Source organism: Excalfactoria chinensis, chromosome 9 (assembly GCF_039878825.1).
Source record: "Excalfactoria chinensis isolate bCotChi1 chromosome 9, bCotChi1.hap2, whole genome shotgun sequence".
NCBI lineage: Eukaryota > Metazoa > Chordata > Aves > Galliformes > Phasianidae > Excalfactoria > Excalfactoria chinensis.
Window position 1 is genome coordinate 9,751,880 of NC_092833.1, and position 21,952 is coordinate 9,773,831.

The 21,952-nt window shown below is 45.4% G+C and overlaps 1 protein-coding gene across 3 annotated transcripts in view; it reads left to right on the forward strand.

Moving 5' to 3' along the window:
- FGF12 (fibroblast growth factor 12) overlaps positions 1-21,952 on the forward strand; it is a 187,212-nt gene that overhangs the window by 67,527 nt on the left and 97,733 nt on the right. The window contains exon 1 of one of the 3 annotated variants that reach the window (XM_072344958.1): positions 2,751-2,971. The exons of the other annotated variants lie outside the window; for them this stretch is intronic. Coding sequence (XP_072201059.1) covers positions 2,884-2,971 — 88 coding nt within the window. The 5' untranslated portion in view covers positions 2,751-2,883. Of the gene's footprint in view, positions 1-2,750; positions 2,972-21,952 lie in introns of those variants that run through there. 3 annotated transcript variants of the gene reach the window in all.

Sequence of the window (21,952 nt, forward strand, 5' to 3'; positions counted from 1 at the left end):
ATGTCATTTGCATTATTATTGAATAATGTGAGCCCATCAGTGGAGCCATGGCAAGATTTATGTCCTGTTGTCTGGATGTATGCTGGCCTTCTGCAGAGAAATAAATTTTATTTTGGTTTGTTTTGGTTTTGGATTAAAATGAGTTAACTCCTCCATTAATATCCTGATTTATCTCAAATCCCTTTATCTTCCCAAGTTCCATAAGCTTTGTTTACTGGAATAAGATTTACCTAATTGGGTACACGATATTACTGAGTGTTTTGTGGCATGTACATACTTGAGTCATGCATCACCGTTCCTAAAGAATCATAATTTGCCTTTTATTTTTATGGTTCTATTCTGCTGTTTAAACTTACTTAAGCCCACTCAGTTTGAAAGAATGTGTGCTCCTAGCAGTCCGCGTGCCCCTCTTTCAGAAATGTCAAGTAACACTTGTTCATTCTTCCCACTGGTTGGATTCTGCTCTCCTGTAATGCTGTAAATTGAGAACTGACCCCACTGAAGCCTGCCATGTACGGAAGTGCTTATAGATCAGTGCCTAGGAAGCCCGGCTCATCATGATGGTAGAAACCCAAAGAGAAATGCGGATTATTTTGTTAGTTTCTGTGTAGGGATTTTTCTGTTTGTTTTTGTTTGTTTGTTTGTGTTCTCAAGAACTGTCATTTTAATGAATGACAGACTCACAGACTTCTAATTTTTTTCTTCTTGCAAACCTCTGTATTTTGCCTAATACGCGTGTCCTCACGTGTCCAAGTGGTTATGCCTACCTTTTCCTATGCTAGCTTAACACAGATGACATCGGTGCACCTCTCTCCTGGTACCTGGTGCTGCACTTCAGCATTGGCATTGCTAACTCGGAGCCCCTTCATTCACAGCTGGCTGCAATGCACAGGGAGCATCCTCACTTCATCTCTCACTGTGCTGTCCCCAGTCTGCCAGATCCACAACCATTCCCATCTCCCAGGATGGCTGTAGGCTTTCTGTGACTTGGTGAGTTTGCCAGATAGTGTGCAAAACAGTTTATTAAGAACTCATCCTTGGGATCTATGCTACTTTGTGTCCTTTTAATGGTCCCGAATTTGGTGTTACTGGCTTTGCTTCTAGCTAAGTGCTGTTTTCAGTGTGCTGAGTACAGATGACTGGAAAATAAGAGCTTCCATTTCATGAAACATTCAGCAATTCCACTATTTCTTTTTTCATATTATGGAGGAAAACTGAAACTGTGAAGTGTTTACTGAGGGTATGAAAGACTTGGGTGCTCTCACAAATACTGATTTTGCCACAGACTCTCACATTAAAACAACACTTATGTGTGAGGCTCAGTTTATGTGCCTCAGTATTCTGATCTCCATGCAATTCATAGCTTTCTTTTTTACTTTCCTAGTGGGATTCCTAGTGCTGCAGCCACATTCTGGTTGTGCCTCTCGTGTTCTGTTAAGGGTTGAGGGACATCCTACCAAGTGTAAGCAACGAAGCCTGTACTCCATCCTCCACCATCCTCCTTACATCCCCAGTGCAGCCTTTAGAAAAGCTTTAGTCCCAACAGCTGGTCAGGGAAGCCTGACTGCTTTTGCAGGGTGATGGGAGAAGCAAACGTAGAGAAGGCTTTGAAAGCCAGCGCATGAGTAGTTAACTGTATGTAAGCGAGGGGTAATCCAGGTTGAAATTCACATGGTATAAGGTTTGGATTTGTCCCAGAGGCAGCTATTGAAGTGGGCTATTGCAGTCTACTCAGGTGAAAGTGTTCATCTGAGAGGCTTTTTGTATATCCCCTGAGGAACGTTACATGCTCTATGCAGCCTGTGCAGGTGGCTTTCACACTGAGAAGTTCCATAAGCTATCCAATAGGAAGAGAGGGAATGGCCTTAAGTTGCACCAGGGGAAGTTCAGGTTGGATATCAGGAAAAATTTATCCTCAAAAAGAGTGGTGGTGCACTGGCACAGGCTGCCCATGAAGGTGGGGAAGTCATTGTCCCTGCAGGTGTTCAAGAAACGTGGAGATGTGGACCTGAGGGACGTGGTTAGTGGTCATTGGTGGTGGTAAGTGAACAGTGGGACTAGATGATCTTAGAAGTCTTAGGAATTCTGTGACAGCTCTTGAGGGAGCACCTTTCCCCAGCTGTCTGTGAGCCCAACTTTGTGCGGTGCAAAAACTGAGCATGGAGTTAAGTCTGAAGTGGTGTAACTGCAATGGTTTAAAACTGTGTAAAAGAGAATGAACCTTAATTTTCAGTGGCACGGCCTTACTGCAAAGCTGTCGCTTTAGGATCCCTGAGAGTAAACAAGGATTGTGTGAACTGCGTGCTTGCACACCCCTGCTTCCAGGCACACGCTCCTACCGGTGACTTAAGACGAGAGGTGTGTCCTGTTTCCAGCCACGTTGCAGGTCTCGTGGTTCGTGCCACGCAGGGAGCCCCGGAAAAGCCATATTCAGAGCCCCCCGCACGTGGTGCGCTCCACTCATCGCTGCGAGTCCCGCTGCCGGCGGGCGGCACTCGGGCAACTCGAGCGCGGCGGAGCCGTGCGGGGAGGCGGCGGGAGGTGCCCGGGGGCGGCGGAGAGCAGCGGCCGAGGCTGCCGGCTGCGGGGGGGTCCCGGCGGGGGCTGTGCCGGCAGGGGGCAGGGCTGGGAGCCGGCCGTTTGTGTTTCTAGGGCTTGACGTCCTTCCATCCTGCTCGACCCCCTTCCCGGCAAAGCCTGTCCTCCCCTGGCGGAGAAGTCCCCAGAAGTGGCGGCGGGTCCCCACCCCGAGGTGCGGCGGGGCCGAGGCGATGGGCCGGGAAGTTTGGCGGCGAGAAGGGCTGGTGCCCCGCCGCTGAAAACCGGCCGCTCCGGGGCCGGTCCCTTTTCCGAGGAACGGGAGAGCGCCATAAAGTGAAATCCATGAGGATTCTCGGGCTTCTCCTGGAGAAAGGCTCGCATATGCTGCAGTGTCTTTGTGGAAGGCGCCTGAGATCCAGCAACAGCCCAGGTGGGGGGAGCGCGCGTCCTTGTCCCCGCCGCCCTCGCCTCCCCTCCCGGGTGCCGCTCGGGCTGGGCTGGCCCCGTTTCCTCGCCTTCCTCCCCCTCCTCCTCTTCCATTTCCTCCTCCTCCTCCCCGCCGGCGCCGCGCACAGGTGGCCGGGCTCTGTCCGCTGTGTTGACCCCAGGGGGTACCCCCACACATGGCTCCCCATCCCTACACAGGTCCCTCACCCATGGTCCTTATCCTGGACTCCCATTAACCCGACGTTTCACCTGAAACCCCTATTCCTACCTTGTACTGTTATATGGGATCCTACATGCAGCCCCCACACCGCCACATGGTTTTCCCTTATCCATGTGGAGCCCTCTCTTTGCAAATGGCCCTTACGTGTTTCCCCCACCCCACCTGGGTTCCTCACCCTAACTGCGGGCCACATTGCTGTTCAGAATAGGGGTGGGCTTCCCTAAGGTGCCACACAGCTACACAGCTCTTGGTTTGGAGTTGAGCCTGCTGCAAGAGATCCCCATGCCCCATTTGTTTGTAGTTGCAAAATTTTTTTGGGGGGGTGTTAAATGTCTTCTTGTATGAGGATGCCCTGACTTGACTGCTCCTGGTGAGGGAGCTGTGAGTCTCCCAGCCTGTTTCATGGCTTATGTTCTGCTGGGGTGAAAGTTCTGCTGGAGTCTGCTCCATGCTGGGGAGCACAGTGGGGTGAAGGGCTGAAACATGTTTATGCTTTAGCTGTAGCTAAGCATTATTTGAAGAAGAGACTATGCGTGCAATTGCCTTGGTTTGGTATGGTACTGTGCCTGAGTTTTAGGTTGATCTTGTTGAAGCCATTTAAGTGGTATGTCTGCAGTTTCCTTTGTGCTGAACATGTTTTAGGAGTCTGACTTTCCCTTTCCACGACACTGAGTAAATGGTAATGGAAAGAAATCCTGTGTTATTAGTATTACTTAAGATTTGTGGAGGTTGTAGCATTAAAGCTGACGCTTTGAGCTTGACTGGCTTTCAGTTCCTGACCATTATAATCTTTGAGCACTGGTTGTTTACAAGGCTGTCTTTATAGTACTTTTTAATGCTTACGTTGTTTCCTTATGTGAGATCTTTGTCTCATGAGAGAATTTTCCATGCCTCTTGCATAAATACTTGCTGTTATCCATTGAAGAGAAAGACTGTGCTTGGGGAACTCTGTTGCTGAGGTAGCCTGGATTCCCTTCAGGCCTACCTAAGGAAAATTTCTTAATGGCAAGAACTGCCTGTTTGTGTGTTGGTATACCATTCCTTCCACCAGACCCATGAGTAGGCAGGTTCTGGCTGTAACAAGCTCAAGGGAGTTGGGGGACATGCTGGAAATCTGCACAACGGTCAGCTTGGCTCCCTTGAAAGTATTTTCTGTCCTACTTTGAAGAAAGATTTGATCAAACTAAACAGAACAAAGCATGGTTGTGTTTGAAAGTATCACAGGTGTTTTTTCTCTTTAAGTGGAGAATGACATATGTGGGGTTTTTTTTTATTGCTACTTGTGAATATTTGTGTTGTGTCATTTGCAAACTTAGGGCAATAAAGTGTACAATAAACTACTGGTAAAAAAGGAGTAGTACCTAAACTGGTAGGATATGATAGCTTACAACTATGGCAAACCAAAATCTAGTTGTAGTGTCATGATGTTTATCCTGTTGAGTTTGTTTGGCTTTTCTGATTGATCCTCTCCTTAGACCTTCTTGATGAATACATGGTCTTTCATAATTTTTCTTGCCTTGAGTGATACTGAGCATTGTGTGATCTGTGTATTTCACAACGTTGTGCCATAAAGTCCATGGGACGTCATTATCTCTACCTTCCTTGCTATTTCCTTAAAGATAATCATGCCTCAAAAGATAGGAGCATACTTCTACAACAAACCTAACTGGTGTAGCATTGTGCCTAGCATGGCACCAGGGGGACTATGCCAGTCAGAGATGTACAGCAGCAAAAGGATGGTACACTGTAGAGGAATGACCATGGGAGCATATACTACAGTAGGGATATAAAGTGCTGTGAGCTAATTCTGTGCCCTTGGTAGTCTAATCTGAAGAGTTTTGCTGATGGTCAGAAGTTCACACCAAACTATTTTTGCACTCAAGTTACCCGTCAGATTGGACAAGCACTTCAACCTACTCCTGTCTACATTTTCTTTCCTTAAAAAAGTTTTAAGGATATAAACACATGCTTAAATTCACATTCGTGCCCATTCAGACCACTCCTGACTCCAACAGAAACTAATGCATAATACTTCAAAGAAAAACAGTGGTTTAACAGGTCTCTAAAGTGCCACAAGAGTGCAAGTAATTCCTAGTAGTACAAAATAAGAGAATTATTCTTTAATCCATTGTGTATTATTTTCAAGTATTTTGGCACAGTAATCTTCCATGTACTTCACTTGTTATCTTAGCTTCAGAAGTCATAAGCTGACTGTTTATATTGCGTGTGCAGAGAGATTTCCCTTCTGTGGTCATAATTAATTTTGTTAAGTCTTTATTCCTTTGTTAAGTTCCTCTGCTAATAATTTTTCCCCCTTTCCTTGGGATGCATAGTTTTCTACGGGATATGAAGGTTTTTGGCTTCTAAGTCAACACAATGAAGTAGATTGCTACAGTGCTAACTTCAAGATAAACATCTGGCAGTGACTGGAGATATAACTGTGAATGTAATTGTGAAAAATCATTTCAGATCACCTATCTGGCTTGCATGTACTTGAGGCGAAAGACCATGTACTAACTACATTAGTAGCAGTGTGAAGATTTCTGCTAGTGAGTGTTCCAGTTCTCTGTAAGGAATTTGGCCATTCAAGTGGTTCTGCCTTGTGATTACTCTGCCCTTGGCTCCTATATAGACTCTCCTGTCTGCTGCTAAATCCACAGGTATTTCTCATATTATCTCATCAACGAATGTTGATGAGCAGCACCACATTATTTGTTGTATTTTTTTTTTGTTGTTGTTGTTTTGGTGTGGGTTTTTTTTGGTAGTAGAGGCCTGGTTGAGTCCTGAGATTGATGTATTCTCAAACATTTGGATCAAAGTTTAAGCCCCTATGCTGAAAATCAGTGCCTTTGATAGAAACCGGCTTCATGGGGACTCTCATACTGGTGAAATTTGGAGACGCTCCTGGAAATATGCTGATTGATGCTGGCTTTATGGCAGAGTAAAACAATGTCTGGCACAGCAGGTCTTTATGTTTCTCCGAGCATCACAACACTAAGCCTGCTCTTTGGGGCAGTAGCAATGAGCATTCTGTCTAGGTAGGCAGGGTCAGACTGACTCTGCTATTAGACTGTTTGTTACTGTCCATACACATTGTTGCATTTGTTTTGAGACTATCTGGGGCACTGTAATAATGTGCCTGCACTTGCAGATGCAAATGGAATTACATAAATAAGATACACAGTTGTGTATTCAAGATTAACATTTGGCTTATCAGACGTGCCTTGTTTTGCTTGAGATTCCTTGTTTGGTTGGTGATCTGTGCACCCATGTGTGTAAGTGAACGAACCATGTTCACTTACACCAGCTCTGGAAGTTTTTCCCACTGCTATTTATTCAGATAGACGTCAGGATACAGTGTAGAGTGTACACTTTGCTGTCAGCTTCAAATGGGTAGAAAGAATAGGTCTGTGTATTCATCATGACTGATAGTAAAACTTAGGTCTGCTTGCTGAGTGGCAGCTGGGAGCATGATGTGCATGCATGTGCATTGCTGGTGGGAGGCAGAAGGTGACTTATTGTCACTGAGCTGGAGGTGGGAGCTGGTCACAAGGCAGAGAAGTGACAATGTTGCACTAGGGGGATCATCAGCATCTTTCCGTTCCTACACCAGCTCCCTTAACTGCTACTCTCTGCCACTGTTCAAAATGTGTTGGTCCCCTGTATACATTTTGCCCAGGTTCCCTCTTCCTGTTGCATGTCCTTGGAAAACTAACATTTGTTGACCAGTGGAAATCAAGTACATGTGCTGTTCCACAATAATTCCTATTGTTGACACTCATACGCTGTCTGAAAGAAAATCTTTGTCTGATTTAGTTTAATTCACCTGGGAAATGAATTAAGCAAAACTGAAAATTCTTTTTTATTTTGTAATAGGAGCACTCCTCTTGGGTATTATTCAAGAATAGCTATAGCATTTTAAATCTACACTTTCCTTCATTCTGAAGTAACCTTCTCATGTAGACATACACTAAGTATCACTCCTGGAAGCCCATAGCACTCCTGTGTCTCTGGTCTGTCTGAGCTAGAAATGATGGTTTTCACAAAGTTCTTATTTGCTGCAATTGCTTGACTCCTGTTACACAGAAATTCAGAGGTACAGATTATAATGATCTTAAAGCTTACATGTAAAACCTTTTTAAGAGTTCACGTGCAGATCTATGTAGTCATATGAAGGAAAGTCTTCAATTCCATGTAGGGTTTTTCTAGTTCATTTTGCAGTAATAATTTTCAGCAATCTTTCAAAGCAGACACGTGGCTGGGGACTTCCTGGGTGTTAGGTGGTTTGGTCAGTGTATGGCTGTCAGCTGGCTGTCGGCATACAGAGCAGGGATCTGGAATGGCCAGATCTCCACCCAGCCTTCTGAGTCCCAAAACTTCTTGGGGTGCTACGTGGGCACCACAGATATTGAATTGCATTTGTGAAATGCTTTTCTTTTCAGTGAACATAAGCAGAATAAGCTTCATCTTAATCAGGACCAGAAACAATTCTCTGAAATAAAGGTTGGTTCAATCATGGCACTTCTTGTCTGAACTTGGTTTTGCAAAGGCATGACTTTTAATTGCCTCCTCCTCTCATACCAAACTAATAAAAGAGAATTTGTCTGAATTTAAACACCACGTGCAATTGTGACATATTGTAAACTCTGTGTTTGGGTGAGAAATGTTAATTAAGAATTTTGTGAAGGATTAAAGCTGATGACTCCTAAAGCAAGTACTTTCAGCTTAAGAGCTGTGTGAAGATCATTAGTTCACATCTACTCAATGACCAAGGAGTTTTTCCGGATGTAGGTCTCAGTTCAGTGAACTGTTTAAGTGCACATCTACACATGCACCTAATCCCATTTTAAGATGATCATGTGCTTAACCAAATCATAGTTTTAGACATCAGGCTTCCAGCCTTCTCTAACATTTGGCATCCCTAAAATTCCTCCCATTTTTCCTACCTTAATTTGAGATCACTGCTGATAGACTTGTTGTCCATTTTCCTCAGGCCCTTCTGGATGTGTTCACAGGCATCATTTCCCAGCTGAAAAGCCCTGTTCATAAAAGAAACTGAGATCCTATTATGTTATCAGTGAAAATGATTTACTCATTTACTAGATATCATTTCCAAACAAGTTTACTTCTCTTCCCACAGCCCTTTCTGCTGATTCCTAAAAGTAAACTACTCCTTTTTTTTGCTGTTCAAACCAATGCTAGTTGTAGACATTGTAAAGCAAGGTGGTGCAGATATCATCAACAATTCACCAAGCTTTGAAAGCGAGAAGAGATTGGTTATGCGATGGTAGTACACAAAGCTTTCAGCTGTATGAATAGATGTTTGCTTAAAGGCCTTTAAATAGACTCTTCTCCCTAAAGGAAGAGAGATGTGCAACATTTAATAATAAAAATAGCATTTCTTCCCTTAGCCCGAAATGGCATGGAAGGAGGTAATCATGTTTTGTATGGTACAGCATTTTTCTAAATGGCATGTTTATGCCTTTCCAGTATTGTGGCTGCGATTGGCTGCTAGGCCCATTTGCATGTGCTAAATTGCAGTCCTGGAGATCTGTGAAAACAACCCGGCAAAGCCAGTCTCAGCTGGGAGCATGGAAGCTGCTACTAATTTTGTGATGATCCACCCACAGGCCCAGCGTGAGTCATTATCATTGTTTTGTTTTCCAGAATTCAGTACTGAATGCTTCCAGGATCCAAGCTGAGGATTATCACTGGAATTGTACTTATTCCCTCATAGCTGTGTTTGTTTCAGATAAGGGGGGAAAATTCCATTCTAAAAAACACGAACTTAGCAATTGTTTCCTTATTAGTGTTCTGTTTCTGCTTTAATGTGCATTCACAGCCATGTGTTCACTTGAAAACTCACTTGGGCATAGCACAGCACTCTTGCTGTTCTGTCCTAATTAGGTTGTCATGTGCCTTGGAGGGAATGGTGGGCAATGGCAAGAATGGAGTGACTTGACTGAAGCCATGGTTTGGCTCTGTCAGAGCTCTCTGTTCTTGCATATGTCCCAGTAATAGTTGTCAACAAATCTATTTATGTAGTCACACCTGGACATGGGACCAGCTGAGATATTGCATTTATTGTGGGTCTTTCATCTGAGGAGTGCACTGGCCATATGCCCCAGGTCATAGACCTGATTAGTCACTTGCTGATGATCCTGAAGATAGGAGAAAGGGTTGAGGAAACTAGAAAGTCCTCTACCTAAATCCAGTAATGTTGGTCCCAGGTTTTTGCCTGCTTTCTAGGAGGCCTTCTCAGATTTCTTCAGTTGTGCAGGTGACTGTGCAGGGAAAAAAGGGCAGAATGCAGGGGAAAACAGAAAGGTCCCAGGGCAGGAAAATGAATGTGTGGGCATAAAAAGCAGGGGAAGTGTTTTAAATACAAAACGTTCTGAATTCCTGTGACCTGCTGTTACTTATCTTATTCCATGGTGGTGTTTTGATTGTTTTTTTTTTGTTGTTGTTGGTAGAAACTTGGGTAGAGTTAACATGGATAGTGTGGGAAGGGAACATGAACATGAAGATGGAATAAGGAACTGAAAGCACCAAAGCAGAGAGATGGAGAATGGGGAACTTCTAATGAAACTGGCTCTAGAAATGTGTGCTTTCTTTGTGGGTAAAAGTGCCCAGTGTGATACTTCATCCTCTGACTAAGTCTGGTGAACTTTCAGGTTTGGAAAATCTGCTAGGGGGACCTAAGGTATGATAGGATGGAGGAACAAACCACAGCAGCCTTCTCTGTGGGGCTTGTGGTGGAGGTGGACACATTTAAACAAAACATTCAGTCTGGGAGAACACAAGGACGAGACATATCCATCAGCAATGGTACTCAAGTGTCTTGATGCTGGTGCATCTAGAAATGGCCAGTGAAAAGGTGTTGCCAAATTCTCTGTACTGCAAATTCCTCATCAGTTCTGGATTTTTTTTCTTCTATCAAAATGTGTGGTAAAAATCAGACCAAGTGGGGTGTCTTTTTTTTCACTGGTGGAGACAGCAGCTTTCCCTTTAGTAGCCCTGTAATTGCATCTGACTTTACAAGGAATCGCAGCAGTGAAATTAAGGTGCAGATCCTGATGGTTTGGAGACATGTCCCTGTGTCACAGAATCACAGAATGTCCCTGTAAGGCACGCTCCCCTTGCTCCCAGCTCTACTGCTTGCCATCTTCTTGGGGTTATTATCACAGTCAGTATATTGCTGGGACTAGAGGCACCCATAAATGTTGAATGGCTGATTTCCCCAAGCACTTTTGTTCTATGCAAGCAGGGTATAATCTTTGTAAATATTTGTTTGGTTGATCAGACAAATATGTATGTAAATATTCAAGCATGGCTCAATGTCCTGCTGCTCTGCTCAGGCATTCCTCTCAGATGACTGGGATTTACCTTTTATGGTTAAGACTGAAACTCAGTTTGCTTTTTCTTCTATCTCTGACAGTGATGAATCCTTCACTGTTGTTAGCCATAACCTAGAGTTGTCTGTCAGTCACTGGCAAGATGATCAGCAAGGGAAGTGCTCCTTCCCTGCCTCCACTCAGCCCAGTAAATGCCTGACACACATCTCATGGCATCTTCTGGGATACCTGTTACTGCCCTGAAGTTCACTTCCAGCATCTCAGACACAAGGTGAAAGAACTTGGTTTTCTTCTGGAGTTGGTATGCTGGTTAGTTCTTTTTTTTTCCTTGAGATTAAGAAAAGTGAGTTAGAACAATCAGATTTCTTCAGATAGTTTGTCAAGCGTGAATAAAAAGTACAGTTAAGTGGAAGCATGTCCTTTATCGATGGAACACTTCTGTGAATGAATTTTGCTCTTGTTAGACAGTCCCAGCAAGTGGTAGGGTCTGCTGAAAGCTCCCTGCTGTACACACAACCTTGTCCTTTGGGTCAATACCCTGTGTTAAGCACACTGGCTGGCAAGCCCTCAGGGAGGGATCCTCTTGGAGGAGGTCAGGAAACATGGCTTTTAGATGATAGTGTTTGCTTCTGGCTAAGCATGTAGCACCACTAAATGCTTAAGGACAGACTTCTGTTATAGCACGTTTATAATCTCTATTTAAGCCTTAAAACCAGGAGCAAGCATGTCTTACTCCCTGCTTCAGCTTTGCTTTATCCACAGCAATGTGGATAATGTGGATAATGCTTGAGTTCCTGAACATCTTTAGCATCACAGTGTCCTGTGGAAAGGATATCCGTGGATCAGATATAGAAAGGTGCACTCCCCTTTCCTTTGTTCTGGATGTGGTTCCAGACAGCTTGGTTTAATGTCTCCTGGAAGACCTCTTTTGAGCTGGTGAAAATTGACCCTGTCCTCCTCCCTTGGTGCTTGAGATCGCATGGGCTTCAAGCTGTATGTCTTGCAGTCTGAATAGTCTTTGCTGCAAAGAAAGGAACACAGTAGCACACAGAAACCATAGTTTGAACATTGCAGGCCTCCTCTTGTGCTCCCCCTTGAATGGTTTACTGATTCTTGTGTGTGGAGCCAAAATAAATCCTATGTAAATCCAAGAGGTGTCTGGGAGACTCAAACAGCACCTGTGTGGGACACTGCAGAACTCCGAGGTTCAAAGTAGTTTAATATTACTCTGAGTCTAGACACTGGAACTGGGGAAATGGGCTTAGATTTTATGTATTTAACAGAAAATGCACTATGATGATATTAGAGTGTGGAAGAGATTACTCACTTGTGCTTTGAGAAGCATTTGAGACTCCCAGCCAGTCAGTAAGCTCCCATTAAAAGCCCATTCATTATACATTTCTCACAATAGGAGTGTAGCTTAGCAGGGAAAGCATGTTGGATGCCAGCTTGGAGAAAGCTGATGTAGGCAATTGCTTTGTAAGGGTTAAGCACAACCTGTGAGCCAATGCCTGAAGGGCTTCAAGGTTGGATGTAGAGAAGCAGCATTTCCTTGAAACAGTGGTGGTGCATTGGCACAGGCTGCCCAAGGAGGTAGTGGAATCACTGTCCCTGGAGGTGTAAAAGAATCATGGAGTTGTGCCAGTGAAGGACATAATTAGTGGGCATGGTGGGGATGGGTTGACAGTTGGAATAGATGACCTTAGTGGTCTTTTCCAACTTAATGATTCTGTGATTCTAGGGTGGCCATCTAGAAACCTGGAAGGGCAGTGATGGGAGTGCTGGCAACAAGCACCCTGTCTTCCTGCCTCCCTGAAAGAGAGTTTTTTCCAGGGAAGTTTTCTAACACTGAATCTGCAACAGCACTCGTTTTAAAGTACTCAGAGTTACATCTTCTGCATGAGGGCAGAGCGGCACTTATACCACTATATGTAATGGAAATGTTTTAAGAGGTAGATTTCATAGAAAACAAGGTTTTGTTTGGAGCTTGCTTACCCTCTCTGCATCACCTGCAGCAGTTTGCTAATGCATAGGCAAAGTGGGCTGTGACCTCAATCAGCTAGTTAATTTTAAGCCCATGCTTAAGTGATTTGCTAAAACTGTACTTATTCAGAGAAGGAAAGCTGACTGTATATTCATTGCCCAAGGTAGGTGAATTATAACATGTAAGGGATTTTAATGATGAAAGGGTAAATTATGCTTTTAAACGATAATTTAAGTTCCCATAAAGAACATTAGCAGCAGTCAGGATGTCAGATGGTAGATAGTCATGTTTATACTTCGATAATGACCTCTTCAAAATTACTTGAAACATTCTATTGTGCATTTACATTTTTATCTCTGGATTTGTAAGATGAGCGGGCCTTATTAAGCCAAATTCATTTTGTGGCTTATGTCAATAGAAAATGTTCTTTTAAATCTTTAGGAGGAGTTGGTTACAGAAACATAGGAAAGATAGGGAAGAGATTGTTATCTTTTCACATTCAACACATTCTTCATCTTTTTGATGACTTATCTGTTCTGTATTCAATAATTTGAACTGTTGATTGGAAACTCTTGCAAGAGTAAGACAAATGGGGCTTGATTTTGAAAAACGCATTCATAATTGTTTGTCTAATTTATATGTGCAATTAGCATGATTGCCTCTGGAAGTGGCCATCTGAGAACAGTTTTGGAGATGTCTCTTTTTTTCGGATCTGCTTTCTCTGTCTCCTTAAGGCGCTGGCTTCTATGATGGCTAAATATTACCCATTTCATCTGGTAATTTGTTTGTTGATCTCCTTTCATCTCTTAACCTCTCAACTTTCAGACGTTTGTTAAAAGGCTGGGGAAGATTACTCTCGAGTCCACTTGGCACAAAGTAAGGGAGGTTCTTTCATCTAAGTGCTTGATCTTACTACTTAGAGACTCAGATCCCTTTGGAGTCTCTATAGATTCTTAAATGGCTGTAGTAATATTCAAGTACTTTCCAGGCACTCATAGAACTATGGCACTCTCCCAAGGAGATATGTGAATGCAGGAGTTGTTTACTGGTGTCAGGGTGGCATTTTTTGGGTTTTGATTTAAATATGTGATGAATTAGAAAGGAAAGGTAAATGAATCTGAGAGAGGCTGATAAACGTGGTTCAAGTTAGAGATTTATGGGGCATGTTCAATCTTTGAACAGACCTGGAGGAGCATGGTACCAGGGTTGCAATTCCTCAGTGTTTTCACTGCTCTGTAAGAGAGGGGGACAGGCCTGCATTCCCATCCTCTGTGTGCACATTCACATTCATTCCCTGTGCTGATGCTACTGCTGGGGGGTGAACCAGAACAGGAAAATAACTTTTTATTAAATCTAAAAGAATAATAATAATAAATATTCTATTTAAATTTAATTTCCAATCAATCAAATATTCATCTCCCTTAGCTGAGTCATCATGTGGCCACACAGGTGCTGCTGCTTTCAGGAGGGAAGCAGCAGGAAAGGTGCAGTGTGAGACAGGGAGAGGAATGGGTGGCATTGGCCCCAGCAGCAGTCAGGTCTGAGGCAATGGGGTAAAGCACTCCTCCAGGTGACATCTGCTTTGTATTCATTGCTCCTTAAATTTCCTCTGTCCTGAGACAGAACTAAGTCAAACCTAAAGGTTTGGTGTCCTGCCTGTTTTCGGATGTGACTCAGAACCATAGTTGCAGAGGTGGGAAAGCTGTGGCTGGCAATGCTGTAGAAGACAAATATCCCCTGAATCATTAATCATGAAATGGAGGGCACACTGCCTGATTGCTTATTGGCTGTGACTCTCATTAATGGTAAACTCAATTTTCCCGTATCGACAGCTGCCTGATGGAGAGACCGTGCTATGAGGCAGGCACTGAAGGGCCAGCAGCAAACACGCAGATAAAGCCATATGTCAAGAATGATACCAGCAGTGTGTTTCTTTCTTCTCTTCTGTGCTCTCTTTCTTTGCTCAGAGGAAACAGCTTCTAGGGATGAGATGTTAAATATGCCATTCCTGGTCTGTCTGTTAGATAGGAAACACTGCAGTGTTAGTGTACTTCACGTGCAGCAGCTGGTTCTTGCTCATTCCTGGCTTTAGTTGGGACTGATTTAATTATAGAAATGTATTACCATGGCCAAAGAGTCCCACAGGCCAAACAAAACCTTTGTTTTCTTCCTGCCCATCCCAAAGCACACATATTTACTGCATTCAGAGGGGAAAAAAAATAAAATGGGAAGAAACAAGCAGAGCGTGTCTTGCCAGGGAGCATCCAATTCTGCTGGCACCTGCAGTGCTCTTCCCACACCTTGGCCAAACGAGCCATCTCTATCAGCATCTTGCTCTAGCATCTCTCCTCCTCATTTTAAGAGCTGCTCCAGCCCCTTCCAAACATGTAATTAAGGATATGAAAAAATAAACTTGTTCTTATTCAGCACCTGATAAAATGGTGACTCAGGAATTTTCATTTTGCATTGGAAATGCAAGTCCTCTCATTCAGAGTGCTCACCAGCATGCAGCCTGAATCTTAAAAGGAGCTGTGTCACCCACTGGAAGGGCACAATGGGTACAAATGCAAAAGGCCACATGGAGGCTTTCAGGAGTAACTCCATTTGACTGTGATTTCCATGTGATTACTCAGACCAAGGTCATTTGGCCTCTGTGCTCACCCTTGCAATGTAGTTATCTCAGCAAGATCCTGACTCACACCTAGCAGTGGGCTGTGGGGATGTTGTCTTCATTAATATATCTATTCCTGATAGGATGAATATCCTGTCCTTGATTATGAGTCTCTCAGCTCCTTGCCCACTAGCAGTACTTGTGCAGTGCCATTGCCTGGGCAGGAGGCAGCACAGCCTGAGGCATGGAAGAGCTGATGAGCTTCTACAGACCTGGGTGATCTGAGCAGAAGGACTCCATTATGTTCTACCATTACAACATAATGCTTCAAGGAAAGATGATATACAAAGCAGAAGGGCAGGAGGTCTCAGAGAAGGCAATTTCTGGCTTGTGCCCATAGATAGCCTCATTCAGCCTTCCGGTGAATTTATTCTAGCCAAACCTGCACACAACTCATCTAGCAACCTGTAGGAATGCTCACATACAGCTGGGGGACCTTGGGTGTGTAGACAGTGAGGTTAAGCACACAGGAGGGTATGAGAGGAATAAGCTAGGCCAACCAGGCAGCCATGAGATCTCTGTCTGCTGCATGTCCAGCCCAATGCTCAGGGCAATGTGTGGAACAAAGACACCTCACCAGGTTTAGGGTGGCCTCTGTGAACATGGTGATGGCATCCTGTTCCTATTATAAAGATATTTCCGTGCTGTGTCAGGAGATTGCTGGTGTGCGGGCTAGAAGCAAGGTACTTGCTGAAAAGCATAGATCTCTCTAGCCAGTTTCACTTGAGTTATTTTTAAGCTCAGAGAAGGCAGTGCAATGAATCCTATCCTGTTAGGGCTGGAGGAGTGGCAGCCAGCTGGACTGGCTCTCTGAAGCATGAGTCCACTCTTCCTCCTGTCCACATGCCTTATGCTGAGTAAAGAAAGTCTCCGGGCTGTGACAGCAGTGCAAGGATTGCAGGAACAGCTACCACAGAAGCAGTGCTCTGTCTCTGCCAGGCTTTGTGAAATTCAGAGGCTAGTCCCTCTTTCTGCAAGCAGTTACTTTGGCATCAATAGCTGATGTAGCTGAGCAAACAGGGACCCCACATGGGAAGGACTGTAAGATCTCTGAACATGAGCCAAAACCTTTTAATCATAACGTGATAATCCACTAAGTAATTTGAGCCCAGCAGTCTGCAGGGCATGGGGGATGCTCTTGCTGTGTTCCCAAGGATTCAAAAAGTTCTGTAGAAGCTGCTGCTCTGGTGAAGGAGGTGGAGGTGGAAGCCAGTAGAAAAAGACATTTGGATGTTGGGTTTTAATTTTTCCCATAAGAACATCACCTGCTAAGCAAAGAAAAGGTAAAAAGCTTGGTTTGGTCTCTCTTCTGAGTTGTCAGGGAATGATTGACATTTGATTATAGTTGGATGTGCCTACCAATAGCTGAAATATACCACCAGTTCAGCTCATAATACCCCACCACTGACCAGCCTTGTGGGGTACCTCCAGCTAATCTCACGTCCCATCAGAGGCAGTGGGATTATTTGTGTCTTGCACCATTGTATTCTGCCAGTTAATGTTAACAGAATAATTCTGAGCATCTAGCTGTCCTCAGCCCGGCCCCTAACTTGCCCACCTTCTGTCATGTGAAGGGAATGTGATACACTTCTGTCTCTGACAGAAAAGAGTGGTCTAATTCTTTACTGAAAAAGATTCTGAGCTCTGTGTCCTCTGTTCCTTCTGGAGTCCTATCCTGGATTTTAATTTCTGCTTATTCTTGAAACCAGCTCGAGATTCATATCCAAGTCTGCTTGGTAGTTTTTCAAGAGAAAATGCAACCTTTTATTTTAATGTTAACCTTGAGCAGCCTTCAAAAATAGCCATGTGAACTGATAACCATCCCCAGAGGCATCTGTACCCTCAGAATATCAGCCCATGTTTCTGTCTTTTATTTACTTGCTTTTGTCATGGAGTGAAGCAAAATAAGGAACTGTAGAGAGCATTTTTCTGTAATACGTGATACCTGTTAAAGTGCTTTGCATGCTTGCCTGAATGTGTCACTTGTGCAAAATTCTGTGCTCCTTCTGCTCCTTGTGACACTGTGCAAATCTCTGCAAAATGAGCATCGTGAACTGAGAGGAGTGAAAGTTGGGGAGCAGGGATGCAGATGGTGAGCACCCATGGGGAATCCCTGGGTGGGGTGGCAGGAGCCCATCGAGCTTTGCAGAGCATTCTATCAGCCCTTCCTCCCTCCACCAGCAGCCAAATCCCCAGTGCAGCAGCAGCCCTGGCAGGGATAAATGGGCCATGCACTACGCAGTGCCTCAGTGGCACAGTGGCAGGGACGGATTAACCCTCTTCTGCAGAACCAGCACAGAGACTGCAGCTGGCAGACAGCTGAGAGCTCCCTCCATCAGGGACAGTCTGAGAGCAGGCAGGGGCCTTGGGGAGCTCCACAGAGCTCTGCTCCTGCACAGGGCACTCAGCGCATCCAACAGCCCCAGTTGCTGTCCTCTCCATTCCTCTCTCTGTTCTTGTCACAAGAAATGCCTTTTCCACAGGGAAAGGAAAATGGAAGCATTTCCATGCCTGGCTTGTGATGCGTGTGACATCTTCAGTGAAAACAAACATTTTTCCTGCAGCATTTTCAGGCTGCTGGGTCACAGGTGGAGTTAATGAGGGAGATTTCAACCCAGGGTCTCTCCCTGAGGAGCCTGAGGAATGCCGTCAGAAATGCATCTCTATACCCCAACTCCTGGAGTCATATTACCATGCCCAGCAGGTTCCCAGACAACCTTTTCATTCATTAAGGGTGATCCAGGGTAATGAGGATTAATTATTTACAGGGAGTTGTTTTTGGCTTTTTTGGGCTGTGGAATTGGGAGTTGACAGCAGTGACAGTGGGATCTGAGCTCGCTTGGCACCAGACCTGTTCTGGGGCACAAACTGCAGTTCCTGGCCCCCCTGAGCAGACTCCACTAATTGTTTGAGTTAAAAGGGACTCTTAAAGGCTGTCTGGTCCAAACCCCGCAATGAACAGGGACACCTACAGCTCCATCGGGTGCTCAGAGCCCCATCCAGCTTGACCTTGGGTGGCTCCAAGGATGGGGCACCACCACCTCTGTGCAATCTGTGCTAGTGCCTCCCTAACCTTGCTGTAAGAAATCCTTATATATCCAATCTAAATCTCCCCTTTGTTAGTTTGAAACTATTTCCCCTCTTTCTATCAAACAGAAAGAATCTGTCCTTTTCTTTCTTCCAGCCTCCTTTAGACATTGAGAGGCTGCACTTGGGTCTCCCTGGAGCCTGCTCTTCTCCAGGCTGCACAGCCCCAACTCTCTCAGCCTGTCCTCTTAGGGAGACTTCTCCCATTGTAACAGTGGCTGTGCTTACTCCTGGTCTTGTTGGTGTAACAGGCATCAGCTGGGCAATCTTTGTAACTCCTCAGCACTAGGAAAGATGGAAAAATACTATAAAATGAAACCCTTAACTACTTTCTCTTGTGTAAAAAGAGGTACAACAGTGTGCTATTCTTGGGTCGTTTTATTCCAAGTGATGTTAGTGCTCCTATACTGGTGCTGTACTCGATGCTGTGCTGCAGGTACACAAGAGGCTGTTCTGGCTCTTCTGATGCCCTGTTTGAAACAAATTCTGCTGGAAAACTTGCTAAGAGGAAAGCGCAATGTTGGCCCGCTGAGGCTTTGCAGCATCCTGCCTGCACTTGTTATTTGCTGTGATCAATGACACTGCAAAGGCCATGTCCCAGGGTAGGAAATGCCTAATTGTATAAACAGGCTATACTGAGAAGGCAAATAGTACCCAGGAGAGAAAGCAGTGATACATTAGAAATAACAGGCTTTCTCAGCGTGATTTTACCGGTCGAGGTAACCTCAAAGATTTAAATAGGGCAGAGATGTGAGGAACTGCTACATTGTCACTGTGTGATGTGTTTGCCAGTCAGACTGCAGCTAGCAGTAAAGGCACTGCTTTTTACAGTGTAAGTTCATTTACACTGTGGCTCTGCAGTACTTGCTCTGTGCTAAGGCAACACCCAACAGATTCATGTGCGCAGAAAAGTGGCATTCGGACAGAGATACCTTTAATTGTGGATCTTTCCTGTGCATTTCTGCAGATCTTGAAGGTCTCCTCAAGAACAAATGTTGAGTATTTCCCATTTCCTAAGAAGAAACCTTGAAAAGTTGCCCCCATGACCTATTCTCAGTTCTCACTGCAGTCCAGTTGTGAGTCCAGGAGGTCTGTGGAAATTTCCCTTGCAGGCAGTGCAGCACAAACTGATTTTATTCCATTAAAATGAGACATAGCGCTTAGTATTAATGCTGTGGTGGAAAGCTGTGTGTGCTGCCTTTTTCCTACGATAATTTCCTGTTTTATAGGACAAATTACAAATGTTGGGCTTGCATGACTGGCAGAGCAAGAACTGCTCAAGGCAACGCAAACAAATAGCTATGAATAATGGAGTGAGTTGGAACCTCACAGCTCACAGCCATATGAGCAAAGGATGCAGCAAAGGCTGAGCTTGTTAGCGAATGTTTCCCTTTGGATCTGTGCACCAACACTGCCCATGGGCTGCAACATCCAGAGCTGATGTGGCAGTGCACCTGGCTGCAGGGTGCATTGTTTGTTGGGATGCCCAGAGGATCTCACTGTGTTTTACTGGATATTCACATAGCTGATGCTCAGGATCTAAGCCTTGCCACTGGGAGAGGATGATGATGGTAATAAGGAGTGCTGAAGGGAGAGAAACCATCTCCCTTGCTCAAAAATCACCATCTCCCCAGCCAGGCTCTCAAAAACATGACAGGGTGCTGCTCTGTGCTGCTGCGGGTGATTTGTTTCACCCTGCTGCTGGTGTGTTGGAAGCAGGGAGTGAAGGTGACTGTAGCACACACACATTTCTTCCGAGTCTGTAAAGCAGAGCACGGTGTGGGGAGTTAAGTTAGGGCTGGGAGAGCAACAGAGCCAAAAAGTTTGGAGGGAAAAATAAACAACAAAGGCATTTTAAATTTGTATTCCAAAACTGCAATAGAAAGTGGTGCTTTCGTTTTGTTGGAACCAGATGATCTTTAAGGTCTCTTCCAACCTAAGCCATTCTACGATTTCGAACTGGGTGAAAGAACGGTCGAGTGTTAGACTTGCAGAGGGCAGGTAATGGAGCCACACTCTTGCTGGAGAACCTCTCCCCTGGCAGACGGCATTGATGGGCTCAGCCGGCAGCACCGGGCGAGCGCCCCGGGGTTGAGGCCGCTGCGCCGGTGGCTGCGTGCGTCTGTACGAGCGGCAGGTGGCACTGCGCTGCTGCCGTCGCGCTGCTGCCGCCGCACTGGCAGAGGGACCCCGACTCGCCGGCGTGTGTGCTGGGGCACGGGAGGAAGTCCTGCCCTGGAGACCTGCTCCAGTCCTTCCATCATCCTCATGGCCCGCTGCTGAGCTCTCCTTATGTCCGTGTCTGCTGCACTGGGGAGAGCAGAAGTGGGACACTGGGAATGTCTCCCCCAGTGCTGAAGCACAACCTGCTAGCAGTGCTTTGCTTAACGCAACCCAGTCTGTTATTCACCTTTTGCGGCAAGAGCACATGTCTGAGCCATGCTCAGCTCACCCAAACCCCTTTTCTGCCGAACTGCTTTCTGTCTGGGTGCCCCCCACCATACACTGATATATAGTGCTGATCCTTCTCAAGCTGCAGGATTTGATTGAAGTTCATTGGTGCAGAAGAGGGTCGATGACAGGATGTGGAGCTGTTGGAGCATGTCTAAAGAAGGGACACAGAGATGCTCAGAGGGCTGGCACACCTCTCCTTCGGAGAAAGGCTGAGGCAGCTGTACTTGTTCAGCCTGGAGAAAAGAGGACTGTGGGGAGACCTCATTGCAGCCCTCCAGTACTTGAGGGGAGCTTACAGGCGGGAGATGAACCGACTTTTTATATGGTCTGATAAATGATAGGAGAAGGCGGAATGGCTTTAAACTCAAAGAGGGGAAGTTTAAGTTGGGTGTTAGAAAGAAAAGTCTTTGCTCAGAGGATGGTAAGGCTCTGGCACTGCTGCCCAGAGAGCTGTGGGTGTCCCATCCCTGGAGGTGCCCAAAGCCAGGTTGGATGGGCCCTGAGCAGCCTGAGCTGCTGGGGGGCAACCAGCACATGTTACAGGGTGGGGTCTGGATGAGCTTTCAGGTCCCTTCCAACCTAAATCATGATACAGTTCCATGAATGTCACACACAGATGTCCATGTATTCATTTGGGGAGAATTTGGCTGTGGAGGGCGGTGCACGCGTGCAAAGCAGAGAAGGAATGGTACAATTGTGCCCAGATTTGGCTTTGGGTTGGTGTTTTTGTTGTTGTTGTTTGTTTGTTTGGAAACGTTTTTCGCAAGGTTTGCCTTTGAGTCCGGGGACGGAGATGCGGCTCAACCACCGCTGGGCGGCACTGGAGCTCCGCCGTCAGCCCCGCCGGGAAGCTGCGGTTATGCCCGCCCGTCCCCAAGCGGCGTCTGCTGCGGGGGAAACGTGGCAAGCCTCGTTCCACCAGCTGCAAGTCAGAGGGCAAAGCCCTGCTAAAGAATCGCTGTGCCTTTGGAAAGCACTTGCAGGCATCCGTAGCAATCGTAGTAAGGGAGATGGGTACTTCAAACAGAACCTAGTTTAACTTACAACTTGTTAGTGATGTAGACATCGGGGAAGGTGTACTTATCTGGACCAATGTAAATGTGTTGGTTTAAATCATTGCTTTCTTAAATCCCTGTGGATTTGATTGTGGACTGTACAGGGTCTGACTGGGATGGAGTTAGCTTTCCCTGTAG